The sequence below is a fragment of the Hippopotamus amphibius genome, chromosome 12, assembly GCF_030028045.1.
Source record: "Hippopotamus amphibius kiboko isolate mHipAmp2 chromosome 12, mHipAmp2.hap2, whole genome shotgun sequence".
Classification (NCBI taxonomy): Eukaryota; Metazoa; Chordata; class Mammalia; order Artiodactyla; family Hippopotamidae; genus Hippopotamus; species Hippopotamus amphibius.
Genome location: NC_080197.1, coordinates 48947930 through 48973218, shown reverse-complemented (window position 1 = coordinate 48973218; position 25289 = coordinate 48947930). Strand labels below are relative to the sequence as shown.

The following is a 25289-nucleotide window of genomic DNA, read 5'->3' as shown; positions in this document are numbered from 1 at the left end:
TGCAGACACAGTGTGGAAAATCAGAGAGGTTCAGTAGTCACACGGCTGGCCAGGGCCTGAGCTGGGCCAGACACGGTTGCCTCCCTCTACCCACCCCCAGCTTTCCACTCCTGGTTTTGATGGTGTTTTGAGATTGTTCTTTAGCATTAAAATCTAGGGCAGTATATTAATCCATTCTGTCTCATCACTAAAACCATTTTCCCCAGGCACGGTGTCCCACTGCGGCTAGGACAGGGTCTCGGTCTCGGTCTCTAGGAAGCCCCAGTTAGGTAAGAAAACAGCTACGCACAAGCCTTCAGCAGGATGTGGAAGAGCCACTGGATGCCGTACACTAGACCCTGCGGGCCGTGGCAGGTACCGGACAGCTCTGCCTGGGGACCTAAGGGGGCTTCATAGTGGAGGGAGCACAGGGACCCCGAGAAAGCTGGCGATGGGACAGTCAAGACTGAGACCGTGTTTGGCAGCCTGTGGCCGGCAGGGCTTTCAGCGGGGTGGCTGGTAGAGGAGCACAGATGGTGTTTAATGTCAGCTCTGAGTCACCCTTTGAAATTGCACAAGTTCAAGGGGAAGGATCTGGAAATCCTCCAGCACATTATTTGACCTTCCAAGTCTCTCAATAACCATTTGGTGTCTAGCTCATAAGTGGAAGTTCTCTGCAAAATCGTGTCATACAGAAAAAGTCGCAGGGTAATTTCAAGTAAAGAAGGTAGTTCCTGTGCCATAGCCTGCGAGCCAGAGCGTTTATTTCCCTAGCATGTTGCCCATCCCCCAGCTTCCACACAGGCCTGTGTTCTGCGGATTCTCAATTCTTTCCCCAGCTCCGGGAATGACTGAGTAAGGGTTAAATAAAACTTTGAAAGCAGGGCTGGAAGATACTCAGCTTTCGAATGTGATAGTGCTTGAGATAGAAAAATATATTTTCTGTCTAATTTTTTTCTTGTTGCCTTGGCAACTGGTTGTTTTTTTAAGCTTTCGATTTTTCTCAACAACATGAGCTGCTTCCTTTGATTTAGCTCAGATGTGTGAACAGATTTATGTCATCTTACTCAGAGTCTCTAGTGTGTTTATGAGGTATAGATTTTTCGTTTTTTACAATCTTCACAAGGTTGAACAGGGATAAATAATTTCACATAACTGTAAGCTTGCCTGATTAACCAAACAAAGGCAGGTCATCGTGATCCTTTTTGATCTGATGTCAAGTACTGTAAAAATGATTCAGATTCATTTTTATAAACTATCACTAAATATTTTGACGTTGGGCTTCTTAATGTCTCTGACAAGGTCTGTGTGAAAATTTTTTCATAAATCATAAATGCACATCATTCCTTCTGTCTCCCCTGGTTTCCTCTGCTCTAGCCACAGGGGCCTCCTGGCTGGTCCTCACCCTTGTGAAACCTGTTTCCATCTCAGGGACTCTGCATTTGCCATTTCCTCTGTCTGAAACCCATCTGCCCCAGGTATTCACATTGCTTCCTCCCTCATTGCATTTAGGGCTTCCCAGTTAAAGGCCATCTCCTCAAAGAGGACTGTCTGGACCTTTCTGTCTAAAACAGCATCCTCATGCGTCACTCCCTGGCCATTTCGGAGATGAGGGGACCCATCTCTGGAAAACCTGAGTGAATACCAGTCACCCTGTGTCTATAAGCCCTACCCATGGTAAGAGCCTCCAGTTAGCGTTTTAATGCCTCACCCATAAATTACGGACTCACAACCAATGATCACCAGATATTTGTGGAAATCCTCCATTGTAAAATGCAGAAACCAAGACTAATAAGAAATAAAGAACTCAGAAGAAACAGGGACAATGATAGAGCAGAAGAAATCTGGAAAAAAAGAAAAAAGAAAAAGAAAGGAAAGTGAGGCAGAGGAAATCATCATAGAAATGATACAAAACATGTAGGAGAGCAGCAGAGGGCAGCCCCCGGTCAACAGCCGTGGAGCAGGCCAAGCGGGAGGGTGGAGAGCTCAGAGGCAGGTGCTCAGGAGACTGGGGAACTGAGAGGCTGTGCTTCTGGGGCATGGGGGACATGTGGAAGTTACACTGAGATGCTCTTGGGGGCATGGGTAGACTTAGGGATAGGCACAAAGCAAAGCAAGCAAATGCAAAAGAGAGGTAACCATTAAGCACAGAAGCAATAATATCTTACAATAAAGCAGTGATCAACTTTATATGGTTATAATAACTTAAACACTGAATGCTGATTTAATTTAAAATTTTGACATAATTGTATTTAGAGAACGGGAAAGGTAAGTTTCTATGCACGGGGACATGTGTGAGTGTATGTGATGAGGCCTAATGATATCAACATATAGTGTCTAAGACTAAGTTATCATACAGGATCATGTTCATTAGACATAAAAAGATTTTAAAAACCAGAAGGAACAGCAAGTTGGAATGTAGACTCTGAGGAATGGGGAGGAGGATTGAGGAGGCAGGGGAGTATCGTTGCTCATTGTCAGACTTTTAGCCTCATCTGACTTTTAAAAGCTCTGAGCATGTGTTATTTTATCTATCTATCTATCTATCTATCTATCTATCTATCTATCTATCTATCATCTATCTATCTATATCTATCATCTATCATCTATGTATTTATTTTGGCTGCGCCAGGTCTTAGTTGCAGCACGTGGGGTCTTCGTTGTGGCAGGCAGACTCTTAGTTGTGGCATGTGGGGTATAGTTCCCAGGGACCAAATCTGACAACCCACCCCACCACCACACTGGGAGCCTGGAGTCGTGTCTACTGGACCACCAGGGAAGTCCCCATATGTTACTTTTTTTTTTTTTTTTTTTTTGGCACACGGGCTTAGTTGCTCCGCGGCATGTGGGATCTTCCTGGAGCTGGGATCGAACCTGTGACCTCTGCATTGGCAGGCGGATTCTTAACCACTGCGCCACCTAGGAAGCCCTGTTACTTTTATAAACATAAAAATTAGGAATTATCAATAAAATCTAAGCAACCCTACTTCTGTGCACATGTTACTGATTCAGTCTGACGTACATCTGATTAATATGAATTCAGTCCATTCTCTGGCTGACATCCTTGGCTGGTAGGCTCATTTGTTTAACCAAATCCATTTGCACTTGCACACGAAATAATTAATTCAGATTCACTTGTTGAAAGTCACGCTGAAGACATTTACCATTTCCTTCTGCACGGTGGAGAGAGATTGGACTACAGCTCATGGCTGTTGAGGCTGTGTGCTCATTAAAGATGGAGTAGATGTACGTGATACCAAACTGAGCTTTTTAATCACTTGAGATTTAATGACGTACCTTTGCCATGTACTTAATCTTCAGCAAATATTTACCCTTCCCAAACTGACAGATTTGTGATTTATAACTTGTCATGTCAAATGAAGCGTTTCCTCTTCCCCCCACCCCAGAAGGGTCTGTTCCAAATTATGGTCTTTAAAAAATAGCTGACACATTCTCCTTTGTGGGGAGCTTTCAACATTTCCATCCTATGATTTGGAAGTAACCCTTCTCACTCCTCTCAGCCTTTGTCCATACTTATTGATATATTTATTTTGGATACAGTTTAATGTTTTCATTCTCATAGAGAGATGGATGGGTGAGTGACTAGATGGATAGAAAGAGAGAGACAGAGAGAGACAGAGATAGGCAGACTGACAGAGTGACAAACCAAACTATGCTAAGGATGTGTGGAAATACAGTTTCAGATAACAGAGAATACACTGCATGCTTTAGTCTCAAGGTTTCCAGTCCATAAGAGATGTATAATGGTCAGCTTTCCATGAAGAGGCTAAACAACCATCATTCTACTGCCTCCAGTGTAGTTTCTCAGACTTTTTGGTGGAAGTGGAATCAGTAAGATGTTCCATTAGAAAGTCCTGAAATAACTTCACGATACTTTTAAATGTTCTTTAGTGTATTCCATGGAAGTGAGATGAGGAGCTGGAGCTGGAGGTGGTTATTGAAACCTGAGCACGACGTCTTCCATCACCAGTTGGTGCCAGCATCTTTTCTGGTTTTCTCCCCCACCCCCTCCCCACCCTGAAACACTTAAGAACACTTTCTAGACCAAAAATAAAATGGACAAATAAGTTAATGATATATTTTTGAATTTTGAACATGAGAAATTAGCAGACTTAAAATTCTAGGGGTGATGTCAGGGTTAATAAGTATAGTAAGTGAGAAGTTGCTTTATAAACAGGAAAGTTTGCGTGTCAGGACTGGAGACCTCATGCCTAGGAGCCTGCCTGTGCACTGTGTTATCATCATTCTCTCCGATGCCTTACCAGTCTTTGGGGCCACTTACTGAGTTTGAACCCCAGCCCTGCCACTTACTAGCTATGTGTCTTTGACCAAGTTTCTTCACCCCATGCCTCAGTTTCACAGGGCTGTTGATGAGCCCACTTAATGCCTATTCCAACCTCCTGCTAGCATCATGTCTTGTCCTGCAGAGGGTGGAAGTTTTCGTTTCTAGAAACTCTTGCAGCTAGTGTTCTGGATGTGAGTGAGATCTGCTAACCAAATGCATCCCCATAAGCCTCTGAATTCAGGCCTGGATCACGTGGGAAGAGAGATGGGACCTGGGGCCTTCATCTCTAGTGGGTGTGGATGTTGGCAGAGGCATTGTGGTTCTGGAACTGGCAACTGTAGTAATGGCTTCCTGACTCGATAGGAGGCTTCCTGAATGAGATGCTTCCGAACTGCCGCAGAAGCTGAGTTTGGAGCAGCTTCTGGTTCTTTAGGTTCCAGCAGCCCCTTGGGCTACCCAGTTCTGCTCAGTGATTTGAGGAGTAATCCCTACAAGTTCCGCTGAGAGTGCATCTCTGCAGCTCTCCCAACAGGGATGTGAATTGTCTTATACTTCTTAATACCTCTCTTTCTGCTTAAGGCCACCAAAGTGATTGGTGTGGGCTGCAGCTAAAGATCAGGAACAGTCGACTCCCCTCACAGATTTGTTGTGAGGGAAGTTAAGGCACTTAAGGTGCTTAAAACATGTGGCATGCCTTTTTTTGTTTTTTCTTTTCTGACATTCTTAAAGCTTTTTCTGGCTTCAATCAATGCCATACCTACAACCGTGAATAGCGTAGATATGCATCAGTTTGTTGGTTCATTGATTCATACATTTACTGAAACAAATATTTGCTGAATGGCTATTCTAACAAGACTATATATGTTCCAGCTGTCTTAGGGCAGCTGCACCTAAACTGAACATTAGATGTTAGATGAACATTAGAATCATCTGGGAATCTTTTTTTAAAAAAACTTAATGTCTGTGCTACATTCAAGACATTGAAGACAGGGAGTGTGTGTGTGTGTGTGTGTGTGTGTGTGTGTAGATATTTTTAAAGTTGAGATACAGTTTTATACAGTATAGTATACAAGTCTTATGTGTTACAGCTTGGTGGATTTTTACATATGTATATACCCAATTAGCTACTACCTAGGTCAAGGTATAGGAAAACAGAAATGTACATGAAAGATTTATTGTGTGCATGGGGTTTTGGGGGCTCCTTTTAAAAGAAGCTAAAGTTTCAGATGCATTCCAGGTTTTGCCACTCAAAGGTAAAAAAATATTTAGTTGTCTGGAATGAGCAGTATAACTAGGTCAGTTTCCTCTTTTTCCTTATTCATAGTCCCCTACAAATTTATACCCTTTTCTAGGCTTATGCAAGAAAACTGTTTCATTTATAGGTGAAATGTAATGAATTTAAAAAGGACCTTAGGTAACAAAAAATCAGTAAGGCAGTAAATATTACCACTAATAACTTTGTGAGTCATAACCTCTGACTCTGTTTATCTTCTTACGATTGGCATACTTCATTGTCTAAAAGAAAGTTTGCTTTCTTAACACTAAGTTATATTGCTTCTTTTATGTGATCTCTTCAAAAAGAGTGAATATCATGAGAGAATAAAAATATTTTCCTTTTTTTCCAAAAGAGCACTTGGTCTGCAGGCCACTGGCTGCACAGTTAGTACTACAATGCTGAGGGCACTAGAGTAGCAGCATGAGCTGACTTAGGAAGATCAAGTTAGTAATTTTTGAAAAACATATGGAACCAGTTGATTACAGAGAGAGAAACTGACATCTACAAAACATTAAAAGCATCTACGTTTTTAATAAAACCAACTAGAACAACTTTGAAGTTGAATGATTTTGCATAATTAACTCATTACAGAATGGAACTTTTCAGAAACAAATGTAGAATGGACATAAACTACACTTTAAGATGATCACATGTAATTTGGGATCAAAGTCTAGCACTGGAATACTATTTCAAGGATAGCTGAACCATATTAGTTCAGGAATAGAAAACATGAAAATCCTGTGTAGCTCATTCCTCTGCCTTCAGATAAAACCTCCATCAATTGACTTAAGTGATGTGCATATTGTCCATTTTAAGCACTCTTAGAGAATGAGCTTTGGATATGAGGGCAGTCTGCCTAGAACATTTATTATTTTGTTAAATAGCCAGTTAAGAGACTGATGTCTTAATTTCCTCATCATTTTCTGAGTGGCCCTGGTTTGGCAATTATTTTCTCTTGGGACTTTGAAGATATCCCACTGCCTTCTTGCATGCATTGCTGCTGTTGAGAGATCAACTGTCAGCTTGATTATCATTCATTTATAGGTAATTTGTCTTTTCTTTACGGCTGGTTTTAGGATTTTTATTTTTGTCTTTGATAATCTACAGTTTTATCTTGTACCTAGCCATAGAATTCTTTTTATTTATCCTGCTTGCAAAACAGTGTGGTTGCTAAATTTGAGAATTCATGCCTTTTTCAGTTCTAAGAAATTCTCACCCATGAACTCATGTGCATTGCCTTTCCTACATTCTATTATCTTTTTCTGAAATTCCAATTAGATGCACGTAGAACATCTCACTTTGACTTACACATCTCTTAATTTTGTTTTGTTTTGTTTTCTCCATCTCTTTGTCTCTCTGTGCTAAATTCTGAGTAAATCTTCAGATCTGATTTCCATTTTCTAATTGTCTGTCCAGCAGTGTCAATCTTCTGTTTTACTCATCTACTAAGGTATAAATACCTATTGTTATAATTTTATGTTTTTCTAGGCTTTTTTGTTTCTTTTTCTAATTTACCTGTTTATTTTTTGTAGTCTCTTGTTCTTTAGTCAAACTTCCTATTCCCTACTTTATTTCTTTAACAAAAGCACATTTATTGTATATTCTGTTAACTCCAACAGTCTGTTTCCTTGAGTCTCATTCTAGTGCTGGTTCTTTTTGTTTACTCCCTCTCAATAAATATGTATTTATTGTTTCAATATGTATTTTGTGAGTATTGTTTTTATTGTAAACTCATATTCCATGGAACTTTGTGTGTGAGGTTTCCTTTGAGATCTGGAGTGAGAGTACATTCTTCTAAAGAGGATTTGCCTTTGCTTTCTCTAAACATGAGGGCAAATCAATCTGGAACCATATTAAAATAAATACCTGGCTTAGAGGATTTTAGACCCCAAGATATTCTCAACTCAGGCCACAAATATCTGTGAGGTCTGGCCCATGGTTCTGTGGAAAGATGGTTCCTTTTTTTCTCTCCACTCAGAGCAAAGCCAAGACACAAGTTTTTTTAGTGCAACCCTTTGCTTTATTTTTATTTTCAATTTTTTTTGGCTTCGCCATACATCATATGGGATCCCAGTTCCCCAACCAGGGATTGAACCCATGCTCCCTGCAGTGGAAGCACAGAGTCTTAACCACTGGACCACCAGGGAAGTTCCTGCAACCCTCTTCAAGGCATACTTTTTTCTAGTCCATCTTGTCTCTGAGGGTGGAGCTACAGGGCCCTCAGCCTTGTGCAGTGAGCTTCCTTTCAAGCACTCCATCTTGCCATGACCTAGACTTTGTTTTCCTGAATGCTGTGTGGCCATTAAAGCTGATATGCTAGGCCTAGACACCAGCTCAGGATTCACTTGCCTCTTGGAATGCCCACTTTTGTTTTCCTTTTGGTCTCTAAGAACTTTCTTCACTTTATTTCAGCTTGGTCATGCATATAAGAGATATTTTAAAAATATTTTACCCAGCATTTTTTTTATTGGAATATAATTGCTTTACACTCTTGTACCAGTTTTTGAGGTACACCAAAGTCAATCAGCTGTATTTATACACATATCCCCATATTCCCTCCCTCCCTTGACTCCCCACCAACCTCCCCGTCCCGGCCCTCTAAGGCATCATCCATCATTGAGTTGATCTCCCTTTGTTATACAGCAACTTCCCACTGGCTATCTATTTTACAGTTGGTAGTATATATGTTTATGCTACTCTCTCACTTCGTCCCAGCTTCCCCTTCACCCCCAACCCCCCAACCTCGTGTCCTCCCCAGCATTTTTTGATGTTCGGTCACAGGGAGGATTTGTCACGTCCCTGTAAAGATGGAAATTCAATTCCATATTGGTACCCACTTCTAGCCCTTGTCTAGCTCATGTTTCCATGTTAGAAACATTTTCAACACAAATACATCCTAAACCCCTCACATCCCATATTTTCTGTCATTCAGTCATCCCCAGTTTTCATTTCTCTGCTGCATAGGTTGTATGTTATGCAATTTAAAATTTTTTATGGCTTTTTTCCCACTTCCTCTGAATTTTCTGTGTTCTCTGAAGTTATTTGTTACTGAAGAGAAGGCTCAAAGCCTTGCCCTTCTTCAGATTCAGCCATTAGTGGGAGAAGGGAGGAGAGAGAAGGAAATTAAGAATTATCTCCTATTACTGTTCTCACTGTATTTCCCAGTCTCATCTTGCCTTTTAAAATTTAACTCGGCACTATAATTCTGACTCAGCCAGCAGTCATCCTGTGAACCCAGATCTTTTTTTCCTAGTTTCTCAATTTTTTTTTTTAAATGTAGCCTGTTTCTCTTTCTTCAATGTAAACTTTTCCCTGAAGTTCTTCACTTGATCTCCATCTACTTCCAAAACCACCACCCCCATCAGGCTCCCTGGAGGTTGAATCATTTCAGTTCCACCCACACTCTGGTGCTGGTGCTCCTTGGGGGGACAGATGAGGGCTCCACCAGCCTTGGCTTCTCTGTTTGACATGCCCACACGCTGAGGCACCTGCTGTTTCCACCCACGCTGGGATCGTGTTTGCTTTGCTGAGTATGCACTTGGGGCCTCTCTATAGTCATGGTCCTACCGCTGTGAGATAGGCAATGTTCACTATGATTCATCCCATTAACTCTGGTGCCAGGGTGGAGCACTAGGTAAAAGTGATGTTCCTTCCAGTCAGGAATGAATGTTTGTTCATCTGGACTTTGCTTATGATATTAATTTATCACTGCAGAGAAGGCCTACAGGAGCATTTACAATTCACTTTTTAAAATCCTAGATGCTGGGACTTCCCTGTTAATCCAGTGGTTGAGACTTTGTGTTTCCAATGTAAGGCACATGGGTTCAATCCCTGGTCGGGGAACTAAGATCCCACGTGCTGGGCGATGCAGCCAAAAAAAAAAAAAGTCCTAGATGCTAAATGACAAATAGCTTAATACTTACATGTAACAACTCTGCTGTTGGTACTACTTTTTTCACTGTGATAATTATAAAGTAGCTTATATTTGTTGAACACTTACTACATGCTAAGTTTTATACTAATAAATCATTTAATTCTTACAACAGTCCTATGAGGCAGGAGCTATTACTCCATTTTACAGATGAGGACATGGAGATTCAGAGATGTTAAGTAATTTGTCCATGGTCAAATAGCCAGTAAGTAGCCATGGTAGGACTCAAACTCAAGTCTTCTAAATACAGAGTCCACACTCACCAGCATCTTATCTGTCAGGACAAAAGCATTCAGATCTCTGATCTATGACTATGAGCTTTTTTTTACAGTAGCCATTACTCAGCCATAAAAAAGGAATGAAATGAAGCTATATGTAGTGAGGTGGACAGACCTAGAGTCTGTCATACAGAGTGAAGTAAGCCAGAAAGAGAAAAACAAATACTGTATGCTAACTCATATATATGGAATCTAAAAAAAAAAAAAAATGGTACTGATGAACCCAGTGACAGGACAAGAATAAGGATGCAGATGCAGAGAATGGACTGGAGGACACATGGTTGGGGGGGCAGGGGACAAAGGGGAAGCTGGGACGAAGTGAGAGAGTAGCATAGACATATATACACTACCAACTGTAAAATAGATAGCTAATGGGAAGTTGCTGTATAACAAAGGGAGATCAACTCGATGATGGGTGATGCCTTAGAAGACCAGGACAGAGAGGGTGGGAGGGAGTCACGGGAGGGAGGGGATATGGGGATATATGTATAAATACAGCTGATTGACTTTGGTGTACCTCAAAAGCTGGTACAAAAGTGTAAAGCAATTATATTCCAATAAAGAGCTTTAAAAAAAAAGTTAAAAAAATAAAATTAAATTAAAAATTAAAAAATTAAAAAAATACAGTAGCTAAAACTTAAGTCCACATTAGTCTGTCCTTTAGGGTAGCAAATTTGAAAATATATGTACGCTGAAGCCATGCTGCCTGCCATTGCATAGAGCTGACTTTGGAATTCCTTTGTGAGAACTACTTTCAGAACCAGCATGTGAAACATAAGAAAAGCAATTTCCTTTTGGAGATAAACCTTGCTTTTTAACCCATGCCCTGTTACCCTGCATGCTCACCTACGTTATTTATCAGATTTCACTCCTAATGCCTCTTGACATTTTCCAAAAGGGTAATTCTGCCCTCTGCGGATGGAGATTTGCCACCAATGAGGACATCCAGAAGAATTTTCCGATGCAAATGAAGACGTTTTCTAAGAGGCTCCAAAATACTCTCAGCGACATCAGCATTTTTTAAAAAAGAGCTTGACCCCTCCCCACCCCTCAGGGTAATTACTCTGGAGGCGGACACTCAGCTATATATTTACATTCTGGTATATTTGTTTCTAATTCAGTCTGTCACCTCAGAGATATGCTTAACTTTGATTTGATGTGGAGTGAAATCTGTTTACACAAATATGCGTCTAACAAAAATACTGCTAGACAAACATCAGACTTTCCTTGTCTGTCAGTCTCAGAAAGTCTTACTGCTGGTGTCAGCTCTGGAACTACCTCAGTCTTGGTAGGAATTCTGTTCCGTTCCTCTTTAAATCTTAGAATTAGGAAATACTGACTTGTGGATTTGGACAGATTGTGAGTAGGCTCTCACTCTTCTTCAAGGAAAATGGATCAGGTTTCTGCTTCCCCAGCAAAGGGGAATGATCTTCTTCTTCTTCTTTTTTTTTTGGTCTTATTGATAATATGTCTTCAGCAACACTTCAAGCATCATTCTAAAGTGCTCACTTTTTTCTTACAGTAAAGGTTAAGGTTAAAGTTTCAAGCATCATCTTAATTAGCCACTCACATTTAAATTAACTCTGCTGAAGTAAACAGCTGTATTCAAAATAGTAATGTTGTCATAGCAACCTAAATCTGAATCATTTGCTTTCCCTTTCTGCTCACAATTGTTCCTTACTATCTAGGCCAGGATTTGAAACAAATATGCTGAAACATCCCATGTAAATTAAATTTTAAAAACCATTTGGGGGAAAAACACTTTAAAACGATTACTTTAAATATTACCATGAAGCTCCTAATTCCCAGTGGCTCCTGCAGAAGCTTAGGTCTCTTGTCTGATGGCCTCGCCCAGTCGTCTCTTCTCAGGGCTTCTGGTACCCAGAACATGGACAGGGGTGAGGGATCACAGTTTGCTTTTTTTTGTAAACAATTTTTTAAATTGATGTATAGTTGATTTACAGTGTTAATTTCTGTTGCACACCAAAGTGATTCTGTTATACATATGTATATATTTTTTAATATTCTTTTCCATTATGACTTATCTCAGGATATTGATATAGTTCCCTGTGCTGTACAGTAAGACCTTGTTGGTATCCGTTCTATATGTAATATTTTGCATCTGCTAACCCCAAACTCCCAGTGCATCCTTCCGCCACCCGCCCTTCCCTTTGGCAACCACAAGTCCATTCTGTATGTCTGTAGGGACCACAGTTCTCTTTCCAGCTCTAGCTAAAATGTTCTGGTCCAGAAAATGAGAGAGTTGAACAAGGTAACTCCCCATGGCTTTTCTAGCTGTGAAAGGGTCAGGCTCTCTGTTCCATTAACTTGGTTCCTATTTAATAAAATACAAAACCAAGCTATTTTAAGTCAAGCCTTAGGCTAAGCCTCAGTCTCAGAGTGAAGAAGAGAGTAGTTAAGCATTTCTAGGATCTCAGCCTCTGGTTTTTAAACGTTGGTTATGAATCCTCTAGGGAGGCTCTCAAGCCTCCTACCTGGCCCAGCATCACCAACGTGTAAAAGCCCCAGTGGTCCTCCTCATCCTGGCAAGTGACAGTCATACAAAGATGATTTTATTTATTTTTAAGATGATTTTAATTAAGAAAACTGAGGAGCAGCTTAACCTTTTTGTGGGTTCTATTTGCTAATCCCTTCATCAAGTGACTCTGGAGACTTGGTCCTATCTCAGTTTTCTCATCTGGAAAATGAGACTCAGTAAGCTGGATGTGTTCCCTGCCCTGGGTCAGGTGCGGTGTATGACTTTTTTATTAAATGGAGTAGAAATACAGTATTACTTTTCGGTAGTGATAAGCTGACACCAAGAGAGCTGTTTTGCTTGAGAAGGTTTGTCGTTAAAACAAAAACAGAATTTGAGGCTTCTCGTGAAGTGTTTTTTTCATTCTCACTTTTTTTGTTTTTTTTTTTTTAATCCCCTTCAGACTGGAAAAATCTAGTCCTGAGATTAATTGGAGAAAAGTTAGACAAAGATATTGTTTTCTTTATAATTCATTTTGTACGCCATTAAAAAGGAGATAGAAGAGAGAAAAAAACCAGAAAGAAAAATGGTAAAGAATATGAATAGGCAGTTCACAGTAAAGAAACCCAAGTGGCTAATGAGTATATGAAGAGCAGCTCAACCATGCAGTAATGAGGGAAATGTGAGCCCAATAAGGAGATACTGCTTGAAACGTCTGACAGTATCAGGGTTTGGCAAAGCTGTGGAGAAATAGGAAAATCTAGACAGTGCCCGTGGGAATGTAAATGCTGCAACCACTTTGGAGAGTGATTTGGCAAGATCCAGCGAAATTGAAAACGCATGTTTCCTTCAACTCAGCAATTCCACTCCTGGATGTATTTCCAGAGAAAGTCTCACAAGTTCATAAGGGCTCACTAAGGCCTTGTTTGTGATAGTGAAAAATTAGACACAACCTACATGCCCTTCAGCAAGAGAATGGATGAAAAATAATGCAGTATACTATAAAGCAGATTCATATATCAACAATGGCTAGAAGTAAAAAATCATAAGATTGAGTGGAAAAAAGCAAAACTTTGTATGTTGAAAATAAAATTAAAGAGACCCTCACACATAAAGCAACACTCTGTCTTGCTTATGAACACATATATATATTCCTGGAAGGAATCAATTTCTATGTAGGAATTTCTATTTCTATGTCAATTTTAATTGAATTTTCATTTCTTCTTTAATAGGAAGAAAGACTTGAAACAAATATGACAATGTGTTAATTGTCAGTCTGGAGTGATGTGAACTTGGACATTACAGTTCCCTGTAATTTTCAGAACATTTTAACTTCTTTAGAAAAAAAACATAAAATGCCAAGGTAAAAGTGAGATAGCTTATGAATCAGACAGTAGAGATGGGCCTTATTCATTGCCCCAGGCACCTACTTTTAGGGCTGTTCACCTACCACACATATTTTTGTATTTTTCCAGCACTCATTTTATTTCTCAGCAGTTGCCTTTAGAGGTCTTGTCCTCTGCCCATTGCATCTGTTCATCATTAGGATGAAAGGTGACAGCATAGGTGATTCATCCAGTTTTTACTTTCAGATGTAAGTACAGACCTAGACTGGTTTTCAAAAGCACCTGACCAGACCATCTATCCTTTGAAGTGTTAATTTGGATTAAATATCTTGATGTCCACACCACCTCCTTGCCCTCCCTCGTGAGTATGTGGGTTTTGTCCTTTAAAGGAACAGTTGCAAATTCCAAAATGTATAAACCGTCACCATCTCCCTACAGGAGAATTTTTCTTCCTCATTCTTTTGAAACCAGGTTTGGCCATACAACTTAACACTGGCAGTGGTATGTGAACAGAAATGACAGAGCTCTCCTGGTGACTATCTGTTCCACCATGCTCTTTTCCCTCTGCTGTAGTCACTAAGCCATGTTGAGGTAGCAGCTGCCCCTCTGGCCTGGTTTCAGGGTAAGGGCAAGGATGATACAGGTCCACTTGTAGTATGACACAGAGTGCAGTAGTAAGAAATAACCCTTTGTAGTTTTATGAGATTTGGGACTTGCTTGTTATGTAGCATAACCTAGCCCATCCTGACTAATACAGAAGGCCTCACTGAGAACATGCAAATATGTGGAAAAAAGCACATTCCACAGGGGGAGCAGCAAGTGCAAAGGTTTTGAAGAGGGAACGTTCTTGATGCGTTCAAGGATCAGGAAAGAAGCCAGGAGGCAGAGGTGTCAGAGCCAGTTAGGTTTCCCTGCGGCCTGTAGGGCTGGAGGTAGGGCTTATTCTTGTTCATCCAGTCATCCTGCTTACTCCTGTTCTCCTCCATAGAGTATGGAATGGGGCAGCAAGAATGAGAGGAGTAGAAGAGGGTATGAAGGAAAAGTAGGTGAGATCTGGAGCAGGAATATGCAGCCTAGCTGAGTGGTAACCCAGACCCTTGGGCCACAGCCCCTAATATACTAAAATTGGTAGGTCACCCATATAGAGAGCTTGGGAGGCCTGACTGCTGTCACGAAGGAGATAAGTCCTTGCATCCAAAGTGTGCCGTTCTTGCATTCACCTGGTTCTCATGCCTGTGACTTTTTCTTAGAGCCACAGAGAACCCAGGGAGCCTCCAACAGACAAACCAAGGCAGCAGGGCCACCCTTGGGCATGTACCACGCAGTGCTCTGAGAACTATGGGAATTCACAGAATCCTGATAATTCTCCATATTTTTACTATGGCTTATATTTCTTTCACCTCTATGCAGCCTTGAAGCCACAGATCCTCCCAGTTAGCAGTTGCTGGTAAAGGAAACTGGACAAATAAAGCAGGGTGGGCGGCTGTTGACACTGCTGCATGGAGGAGGCAGAGTTATAAATATCAAGTCCATTTAAAGGAAACTTGTTAAAGTTGAAGGCTGAAATATTTGACAGAGATAAAATGCCACTGTGCACTTATCAACCGCAGGAGCAGCCATGGAAGATTTGCTAGAAGAAACCCCATTAAATATCTGGGTTTCTGAAAGCTAATGGCATTAGTCTCAGGATGCAACCATTAATCTCAATGCTCCCTGCTAATTGATTGTCTCGGATTACTAAACTCAAATAGCATCTGTAACTCCTAAGGATATAAAAATAGTTTTAGGTTTCTAAGAATCTCAAATACCTATATGTTATCTCTTCACTCTTTGGTTAAAAGAAAATTTAACAAACGAATGTTCTGGTGGATAGGTAACCTGGAAGCCATGCATGCAAAAGCATTGCAATATCAAGCCCCATCCTTCTCTCTTTCTTCTTGCAAATTCTAAAAAAATCTATTCATGATGGAAAGCATATTGAAATAAAAAGGGAAATTCCACCCGATTTATATAATACCAAAATCATTAGGACTGGGGCTGTTAGTGAGGGGGAAAAAAAAAAGCCATCTCAAAGTCTGAGAGGGAAGGAATGTGTGGTACAAATACGTGCCCACAAGAAGGGCATTCACTGTGCAGGGATCAGTAGCAAAGGCACCTCAGGGAGCTCAAGGCCAATCAATCTGCTACAACGCAGTGGGACTCAGCATTCCCTTCCCACTCCTGCCAGAGTCCTTTGAGCCATTGTTGCTCCCTGGGTGTGGAGGGAACTGCTGGCATTTGGGGAAGGATGATTCTTTAATATATGGGACTGCTGTGTGCATTGTAGGATGTTTACATCCTTGATCCCGCTCACTAAGTGCAAGTAGCACTTTCCAATCACTGACACAAAAACATCCCCAGTCTGTCCCTAAAGTAGACATTACTGTCCCCAGTTGAGAGCCCTGCGAGTCTGAGCTCTAGCAACAGGTAAAATAAGGTGGGGTTTGAGTATAGCTGTGAGGACGCTCCACTGAGCAGGAACTGACCAAGTTATCAGAGATCCATCTTCTGTCCATGTGCAGGTGCATCAGGAAAAGAAGTGACTGGCTTTGTATACTGGTGAAGAAACAGTGCTGTATCCAAAAGGCCACAACAGCCACATGATTAGAGAGATGGCTTTGTAGTTGGTAGCAAAGCAAATTTTAAAAGGAAATCAAAGTCTGAAATGAACTGGAGGCGGTGTTCAAAAGAACTGACATAGTAAATGACAACCCATATTGTCATACTTTTCTGGAAAGGGGAAGGAGTGTTCCTTTGAAGATGAGTTGCTGTCTGCTTGACATTTGCATGAAAAATAGAGGCAACAGGCTAGCTTTTTAGGTTCTTTCTTGGACACTGAATTTCAAAAATTAAATGAAATATAAAAAAGAAACAGATGAAAAATTTTAAATCTGCATATCAAAGTTATTGACCAGTTACTTAATAAGTACATGCCCTGCTACTTGGAGTGTCACCGCTGAGCTCTCCTTCTCTCTTCCCATTGATCCTTCTCAGCCCCTGGCTTCCTGCCTTACACCCCAGGACCAGATCATCCATGGGGAAGAAGGTGGGAAGAGACATCTTATCCTGCCATGGTGGGACCCTTCGCCTTCCCCTTTCTCCTCGCCTCTCTAATGGCAGTATATTCATTGGGCGATTACATTAGCCAAGCTCTGGACTAAGGCTGGGTTTTTTTTGTTTTAATTTTAAAGTAGGCCACCCAAAGAAATTTTAACAATTATTCCTCCAGAGGTTTGTTTTAATTTTTTTTCGTGAAACAATTTCAAACTCATAGAAAACTTGCAAGCACAAGTAACTTTTTTTTCACGAATTATTTGAGAGTAAGTTGCCAACCTGTTGCCCACCATCCCTGATTTTCCTACAAACAAGGACATTCTCCTACAAAGCACAAAGAAGCCATCAAAATCAGGAAATTAACAGTGACACATTACTACAATCTAATCCCCAGGCCCCGTTCAAGGGGCCCAAGAATGTTCTGCAGAGCAACAAGAGCCAAAGGAGACCACGTGCTGCATTTAGTTGTCCTGTCTCTGTAGTCTCCTTCAGTCTGGAACAAATGCTCAGCCTTTCCTTGGTTTTCATGAACTTGGCACTTCTGAAGAGTACAGGCCATTCGTTTTGTAGAATGTCTCTCGATTTGGTTTTGTTTGCTGCTTCTTCATAGCTGGCTCAGGTGATGATGCCACCAGTCAGGTGGCACGTGATTTTGATTTGCCCTGTTACCTACGGTGCTTGCTTAGATCACTTGGGGATGGTGATATTTGCTATGCTTCTCCACTGCATATAAAGTTATTCTTTTTCCCTTTGTAACTGGTAAGTATCTTATGGGGAGGCACTCTGAGACTGTAAATATCCTGTTCCTCATCAAACTTCCAATTATTGTATGGATGCATGGTTTTCTGTTTCAGTAAGTGGGTTATAATCTGTTAATGCTCGTTATTTTGATGCTCAAGTTGTTGCAGATTTGGCCATGGGATCCCTTTAGGGCTGGCCTCTGCTCCCCTTGTTGTACCCCCATCATTTTCTGAGCATCAGAGAACAGAGAGATGTTCCAGGCTCATTTTGTACTTTCCTATCACCAGCCTGCAATCAGCCATTCTTCAAGGTGGGATAAGTGCTTTGCATATATTATCTTAGTTAATTCTCATGACATGAGAATTATGAGCTGATAACTGGTAGTATCTCCATTTTGCACACGAGGAGACTGAGTCTCAGGGATATTAAGTAACTTAGTGTTGCACCACTTGAACTTGGCAGAGCAGAGATTTGAACTTGTGTCTGCCTGACTTTGGAGACTGTGTTACGAATCACTCTGCTTTGGATGATCCCCAACTTTCCACTCTGTCTATCTGCATCACCTTCCACATTGTAGAACCTATTGACCTATACAGATAAGAAAGTTGCTTTTGGAAAGTATGCTCAGCATTCCAAGTCAGGTGGCCAGGAAGTCCTCTCCTGCTGTTTCTCTGACACAAGGACCAGAAAAGGGCCAGCCTCTGCCTCCCTCACCCTCCGCCCATCCAGGAGGCTGCAGTTCAGCAATGGGCTTGTTGGGAGGAACTTAGGCAGAAAGAACTAGGCAGAAGCTCTGGGCATAGCAGCAGCAAAGGAAATTTCCTTTCCTTTTTTAGAAATTTCATTTTATTTTTTATGATTGAGGGGCCTGCGACATAGTTTTAGGCTTGCCAAAATCCATTGTAAATGGAAACAGCATCCCTGCCACTGAATTCTTTAAAAAGGATGGTCTCTGTTGTCTGTCCCAGGAGCCTGTCTGGCCACTCTGTGAATGGTCTCTCCTTCTGCCTCAGCCTGGGTCTCAGGCTGCTGAAGGTATGGACAGCTGGTAGAGGAGGATAACGACACCAGCCGTGGAATAGCTTAGTTTCTGCTGCTTCTTGCCACGTGGCCTTGTTCATTAACCCTCTTTCTGTCTCCACAGTCTCTGATTCTGGTCCCTTCATGATAAGATTGCACATGACCTCTCCAAAGAGGCTCCCCTCATTAATTTTGCTGTGTGCCGAGCCTTCCCTTACACTGCATTTGTCTTTGCAGCCACACTGTCCCCAGTCAATATCCTCACATCATTGTGTATTTATGTATATCCTGTGAGTATTTTCCAGTTGTTTGATGTCTAGAAGTATGTCTCCTCTTCCTAGTTAAGGTCTAACTACCTCAGGTGAAAGACATGGTCTTCAGCATCCTCTGTATATCTTGTAGCAACTTGCAATGAGTTACATTTGCATCATCAGCTTTCTATAAATGTGTGTTGAGTCAGTGAATGCTTGCCCATGTGTGGCCCCACATGTGTGTCACGGAACATGTGTCCACATTCTTTTTGGATACCCTCATGCTTTGGATTATACGTCTCCATTCCCTGTATTACCATAGAAGTTCTAGGAGAGAGATCATTTAGTAAAACTCTTATTTTGTAAATGAGAAAGCTCAAAAAGGTGTCTCTCTACCTGGTAGCAAAACTAGAGTCAAAACCCCAAATCCTGCCTTCTTTTCTAAAACTTCACCCATTGCATCTTTCAAATTTCTTCGTTATTAGCAAGTACAAATATTTTTATTATAACTACTTATTGAGTTAGCAAGGGTGGGGGTGTGTGGAATTAAAGCTCATAATTTAATAAAGCTTATGTCAGAGTGAAAAGAGGAAAAAATATTTTGATTTAAAGTATGATATTTTCAAGAATAAAACTGGTAGCTGTATACGGAATTCTGTAACTTGCAAATTAATTTTTCGTATGCAGTCTTTTCTAGAACACATCAATAGGAACATTCTTTGTTTCAAAAGACCTAAGAGATTCCTATGTTAAGAATTAGGGTGCCCAGAGAAGTACAGAAATTTAGATCAGGAACTAGGATTTGTCTTCAGTTCTGATTTCTTCTAGTCTATTATTAAATCACTTAGTTTGTTACCCTTCCTTTTAAAAGCACAAAGGTGGTGACTTTAATTGAGTGGTAAAGAGTCTATAGGATTATTGTAGGGAGTAGAAGAGAAAACGTCTGAACCACATAAATGCCCAGAAGCGTCTACCTGAGGGGTCAGTGCTGTGTTTGTGCCGTGCATCCCTTTGGCATCTGGTGAAGCCTCTTGACCGCTTCTCAGAATGTTTTTAAATGCATGAGGTAAAATACATGGGATTACTAAGGAAAAATTATTGAAATGTAGTTATTAAAATACTTAAAGAACCAAGATGTGATATTGTAATGAATATGTAACACTTTTTTATTAACACTTACATAATAAGATCTAGTGTCAGAACTATAACTACGGTGATTTTGGAGCAGTGTGTCTTAGCCTACTCAGGGCTGCCATAGCAAAGTACTGTAAACTGGGTGGCTCACACAGCAGAAATGGATCTTCTCACAGTTCTGGAGGCTGGAAGTCTGGGATCAGGGTGCCAGTGGCCAGGCTGTGGTTAGGGCTCTCCTTGTGGCTCACAGAGATCACCTTTCCACTGTGTCCTCACAGGCTCACACAGACTTTCCTTGGTTTTTGCACGTCTGGTTGGGGCAGGGGATAGGGAGAAAGAGGGGTCTCTTCTTCTTCTTGTAAGGCCTTCACTCCTATCTGATTAGGGCTGCACCCTTATGACCTCATTTAATAACCTCTTAAAAGCCCCGTCTCCAATTATAGTCATATTAGGGATTGGGGCTTCAACATGTGAATTTTGGAGAGACACAGTTTTGTCCACAGCATAGTGATAAGCATAAATGATATTTTAAAACGTCTTCAACAAACTCTAATATGAAATGAAAACAGCTGTGATCTGTTGGTAACAGGGTCACAGGTACTGCTGCTAATAAGTTTGTTGCCTACATTCATCGTGGAAGGAAATTCTTAACTTCAGGTAGAGGTTAATGAAAATAAGATAAGATTTTTTTCCCCATCCTCATTCACAGCCACCCTGAATTTCTATATAAGGACTCTCAGGTTAAGAATGGACTTGATAGACGTCTCTACGTCCCCCTGAGAGACGTAGAGAATGGACTTGATGACACATGGGGAAAAGGGAAGCTGGGACAAAGTGAGAGAGCAGCATTGACATATATACACTACCAAATGTAAAATAGATGGCTAATGGGAAGCTGCTGCATAGCACAGGGAGATCAACTCGATGCTTGGTGATGACCTAGAGGGGTGGGGTAGGGAGGGTGGGAGGGAGACTCAAGAGGGGATATATGTATAAATACAGCTGATTCACTTTGTTGTACAGTAGAAACTGGCACAACATTGTAAAGCAATTACACTCCAATAAAGATCTGGGGGGAAAAAAAAGAACCCCTAATACATGCAAGTAAGATATTCTTACTTTGAACAAACAAGTGGCATAATCCCAGGATAGTGGGAACAGATTCTGAAATCAGCTGATTCTGTCCATTGCCAGCTACCCAGGAACAGTGGGTGTGTTAAATTGAAAAGAAACATCATCTGCTCTTGCCTTGCTTGCTGATATTTTAAAACATGTGTTTGAGTATTGGAATGTGTTTTGTCTTGCAGACACCTGTAACCTAAATACTGAACAAAATGATTCCTGGACCTCTGAGAACTCCTGGCTTGACCCTTCTGTGAAGGGCCAACCAGACACCAAGACAGAGGATGCTGAACTTCAGAAATCTCTGGACAGATTCTATGAAGTGTTTGGCCATCCACAGCCAGCCTCTGGAAATTCACTCTCCACATCTGTCTGCCGGTGCCTGTCTCAGAAAATCAGTGAACTGAAGGGCCAGGAGAACCAGAAGTACACCCTCCGCAGTTTTCAAATGGCCCAGGTCATCTTCAACCGGGACGGCTGCTCCGTCTTACAGAAACATGCCAGGGATGCGCACTTCTACCCACCCAGAGAAGAAAATGCATCTCTGAAGGATGAAAAGCTGACCCCAGGACTTTCTAAAGAAGTTATTCGTTTCCTCTTGCAGCAGAACGTGACGGAAGACCCGTAACGGGCAACTGGGGGCGAGAGCATGCGTGGGGGCAGCCTGTGGCTGATGCTGTTGGTGCCTCACCCAGAAGCCCTCGGGCCTCTCGCCAGCTCTGTGTGCCCAGCCTCTGGCTGACTGCTCTGCAGGCAAAGGCTGGCATCTGCGACCTGGTCCTGGAGCCAGTTTGGCCCAAATGGAGAGCCCGCAGTCCCTGAGGATTTTATTGCCTCCACGGCCACCCCATCTCCTACCCCCCCAACCCCTTGACCTAAGGCCAGTGACCAACTGGTTTGGGAGTCCAAAAGCCCAGCTTCCTTGTCTGCAGGAAGGACAAGCTCTGAGACATGATTCAAGCCTCCGCCTGATCAGGCCAAGGCTGGGCTTCGCATGAAATCTCACTCTCGCCTGGCTCCTTCCTTCCCCTGTCCTTCTCCCACTCATTACTGGTGTCTCCTGGGAGCGTTTCCTTAATAAATCTCTTGTACCTGAACCCTTGACTTGGAGCCTACTTCTGGAAGAAACTGATCTAAAAGAACAAGCTTCCATTCAATGAGTTTTTTGAAGGATACAATGCCTTATGCTGAATTAAGTATAAGAATTTTATCAAGTTGTAAAACTGTCACCATGTGATTGAGAATGCATGTCTCCCAATAATGAAGACTTAAATATGGTTCCAGGGGACTTCCCTGGTGGTGCAGTGGTTAAGAATCCACCTGCCAATGCTGGGGACATGGGTTCGAGGCCTGGTCTGGGAAGATCCCACATGCTGTGGAACAACTAAGTCCGTGCACCACAAATACTGAGCCCATGTGCCACAACTACTGAAGCTGATGCACCTAGAAGCCCATGCTCCACAACAAGCCCACTTCAATGAGAAGCCCTCACACAGCAACAAAGAGTAGCCTCCACTCAAGGCAACTAGAGAAACCCTGCGGGCAGCAACAAAGATCCAAAGCAGCCAATAAATAAATAAATAAACTTATAAAAAAATAAAAAATAAAAATAAATAAATATGGTTCCAAAATGGACATCACATCTTAATCACACCTTTGCCTCTCCAAAGCCAGAGTTTCCTGTTTTATAACATTAAATGTGTATGGAAGGAACATTTGAACCACCTAAAATAACAGCTAAGATTCACAAATTTTTTTTTTAAAAAGTCTTTTCATCTCCACCAGATTGTAAATGTGAAAGGTGAGAAGAAACAAATGTGCACCACCCACCAAAGTATGTGCGAGCTCACTCATGATATGCTAGGCTGACACATGCGGCTTGTCGGTTTGTGGTGGAGGAAGAGGAATCCTTTGTCCAAGTGGACTCCTTTCTCATTATTTTTGCTTGCTGCCTGGCTGCTTGCTGCCGGCACCCTCTGTCACTCTCTGAATGGCTGGCCCCTCACCCCTGTCCTGCCATTGCTTCACCCGGGAGCAGCTTTATTTTTATTTTATTTTATGTTAAAAATTTTTTAAAAATTTTATTGGAGTATAGTTGATTTACAGTGTTGTCTTACTTTCAGGTGTACAACAAATCAGTTAAACATATACATGTATCCAATCTTTTTTAGCTTATTTTCCCATATAGGCCATTACAGAGTATTGAGTAGAGTTCCCTGTGCTATACAGTAGGTCTTTATTAGTTATCTATTTTATATATAGTAATATGTATATGTCAATCCCAGTCTTCTAATTTACCCCTCCCCGCACTTACCCCCTGGTAACCATACATTTGTTTTCTACATCTGTAACTCTATTTCTGCTTTGTAGATAAGTTCATTTGTACCCTTTTTTTAGATTCCACATGTAAGCGATATGATATGAGATTTATCTTTCTCTGTGAGTTACTTCACTCAGTATGACGATCTCTAGGTCCATCTATGTTGCTGCAAATGGCATCATCTCATTCTTTTTTATGTGGAGCAGCTTTCAATGCCTGAACAGGCCTGCGCTGGCAGGTCCTCTGCTCCTCAGCTGTATCCTGAATGTTCATTCGAGAGTCGGTTGTTAGAAGGACATCTGCTAGCACTGAGCTCCCTGAAACTGTAATCAGAAGCCTCACACTGATCTCTCCCTCAAAGGTCCTTCGAACAAACTGCACAGACAGAAAGGGCTCCATCACTTGGCTGGAGGAACAACGAGAGAGGCTGGCAACACTGAGCAGTTAGGTTTGGGGAAACTCGAGGTGAAATTGGCACAAGACTCCATGCGATTTCCAGAAAGCAGGTTATGCAAACAGATCAGCCTACGCGTGTACGTTAGCAACGAGGGAGCCCTCTCAAGCCAAGTCTCTTGGGGACTACTGACTGGAGAAAGAAAAGCCTTTTAAAAGTCAGGAATTACCTACTAAGGCTTCCAGTTCTGGGACGATCAGAGGTAGAAAGAGTATCCACCTCAAAGCGCAGGCACCACTGGAAGGAGACCTAACAGGAAGGAAATAGGAAACAAGCATGCCTTTGCTAAAACAAGACTCCAGATCTTCCTCTGACAAGCAGTCATCTGCATTTTCTCCAATTCAGCTGCCCCCAGCCCAATAATTGTGAAACCAGGGGGACTTATAATTGAACATCTACAGGTTGAATTTTGAAGTTGCTAGTTTTATTGTTTTTTGATATGAAGCAAATAGATGGCTGCCCTTGAGTGCTGTAGTTTTTAGCATTATTCAGTCACTGAAATATTGGAGATTAATTTGCATGGCTACCAGCAGAAGGAAACTGGATTATTTTATACTGTTTTTAAAGGACAAAGGATGCAAACTATTTGAGTTTCCATGCTGGGAAGCAGCAGCTTCTATTTGGCAGTGAGATTTTAGTTTCAGTGACTTTGTAACCTTTATTAATATCAGTGCTGTGGGTGTTTGGAAAAAAGTAACCTCTGAAAGCAGAGAATTTAGATGTCTAAAAGCCAGAATCACCTTAGGGTAAAAAAGGAGTGTGGTGTGTGTTTGCCTGCATCTGAATAAGTGCTTGTGACAGGTCATACAAAATATTTGATTCCCTGCAACCTCACTCCTTAATTTGATCTTCATGAGGTTAGGATGGCATTTTCCACTTATCTCCATTTACCTTTAATAAAGACTAAGCTATGAAGATATTAAGGCTCTGGCCTCTGGCATCATTGTCTAATTCTGCCCTACAGATCACTTCACTGACATCTTCTCCTCCTGTGAACGTTCTATCTAGGATATCATCTGCGGCCCATTTCAGAGGTCCATGGGAGGATGGATATGCTTGCAGGAACCTCAGAGCTCTAAGGAAGAGAACTGCTACCAGTGTTTTAAGTTTGTGTAACTGTTATTCGGTTCATTAGTCTGTATCTTTGCATGACCTCTGTATGTAATTGATTTTATTATTGGTAATTAGCACAAAACAATACAGTGGACCTAAAAAACTTTTAAAACTTTTTTTAAACTTTTTATTGGTTATCATCACACAGAAAAGTATTTATAAGTGAACATCTTGAAGATTTTTACAAGTTTGTAAAAACCCACACGTCAACGAGCATCCTGCTGAAGCAACAGACATCACCAACCAGCCCAGGCTGAGTGGAGATTTTCAAAGAACTGATTCGAGTGGTTTGCTCAGAACAGTGTTTCTCAAAATACTGGTAGTACACAAAAGAACTTTAGGTGCTATACGGACAGTGTTTATTTTCATTGTTACCTATTCATTTAATATGTTAGAAAAATATAACTACTACGTCTGATCTATGCTTTTACAGATATTACATGGCATAC

At 41.4% G+C, this 25289-nt stretch overlaps 1 protein-coding gene across 6 annotated transcripts in view; it reads left to right on the top strand.

The window, feature by feature from the left end:
- The window catches only part of SHLD1 (shieldin complex subunit 1), a 120173-nt gene extending 95095 nt beyond the window's left edge, over nt 1-25078 (top strand). For all 6 annotated transcript variants that reach the window (XM_057702668.1, XM_057702666.1, XM_057702667.1 and 3 more), the window contains one exon: nt 21139-25078. In XM_057702668.1, the coding sequence (XP_057558651.1) occupies nt 21139-21581 (443 nt within the window). In that variant the 3' untranslated portion in view covers nt 21582-25078. The remainder of the gene's footprint in view (nt 1-21138) is intronic.
- The last annotated feature ends 211 nt before the right edge of the window (nt 25079-25289 follow it).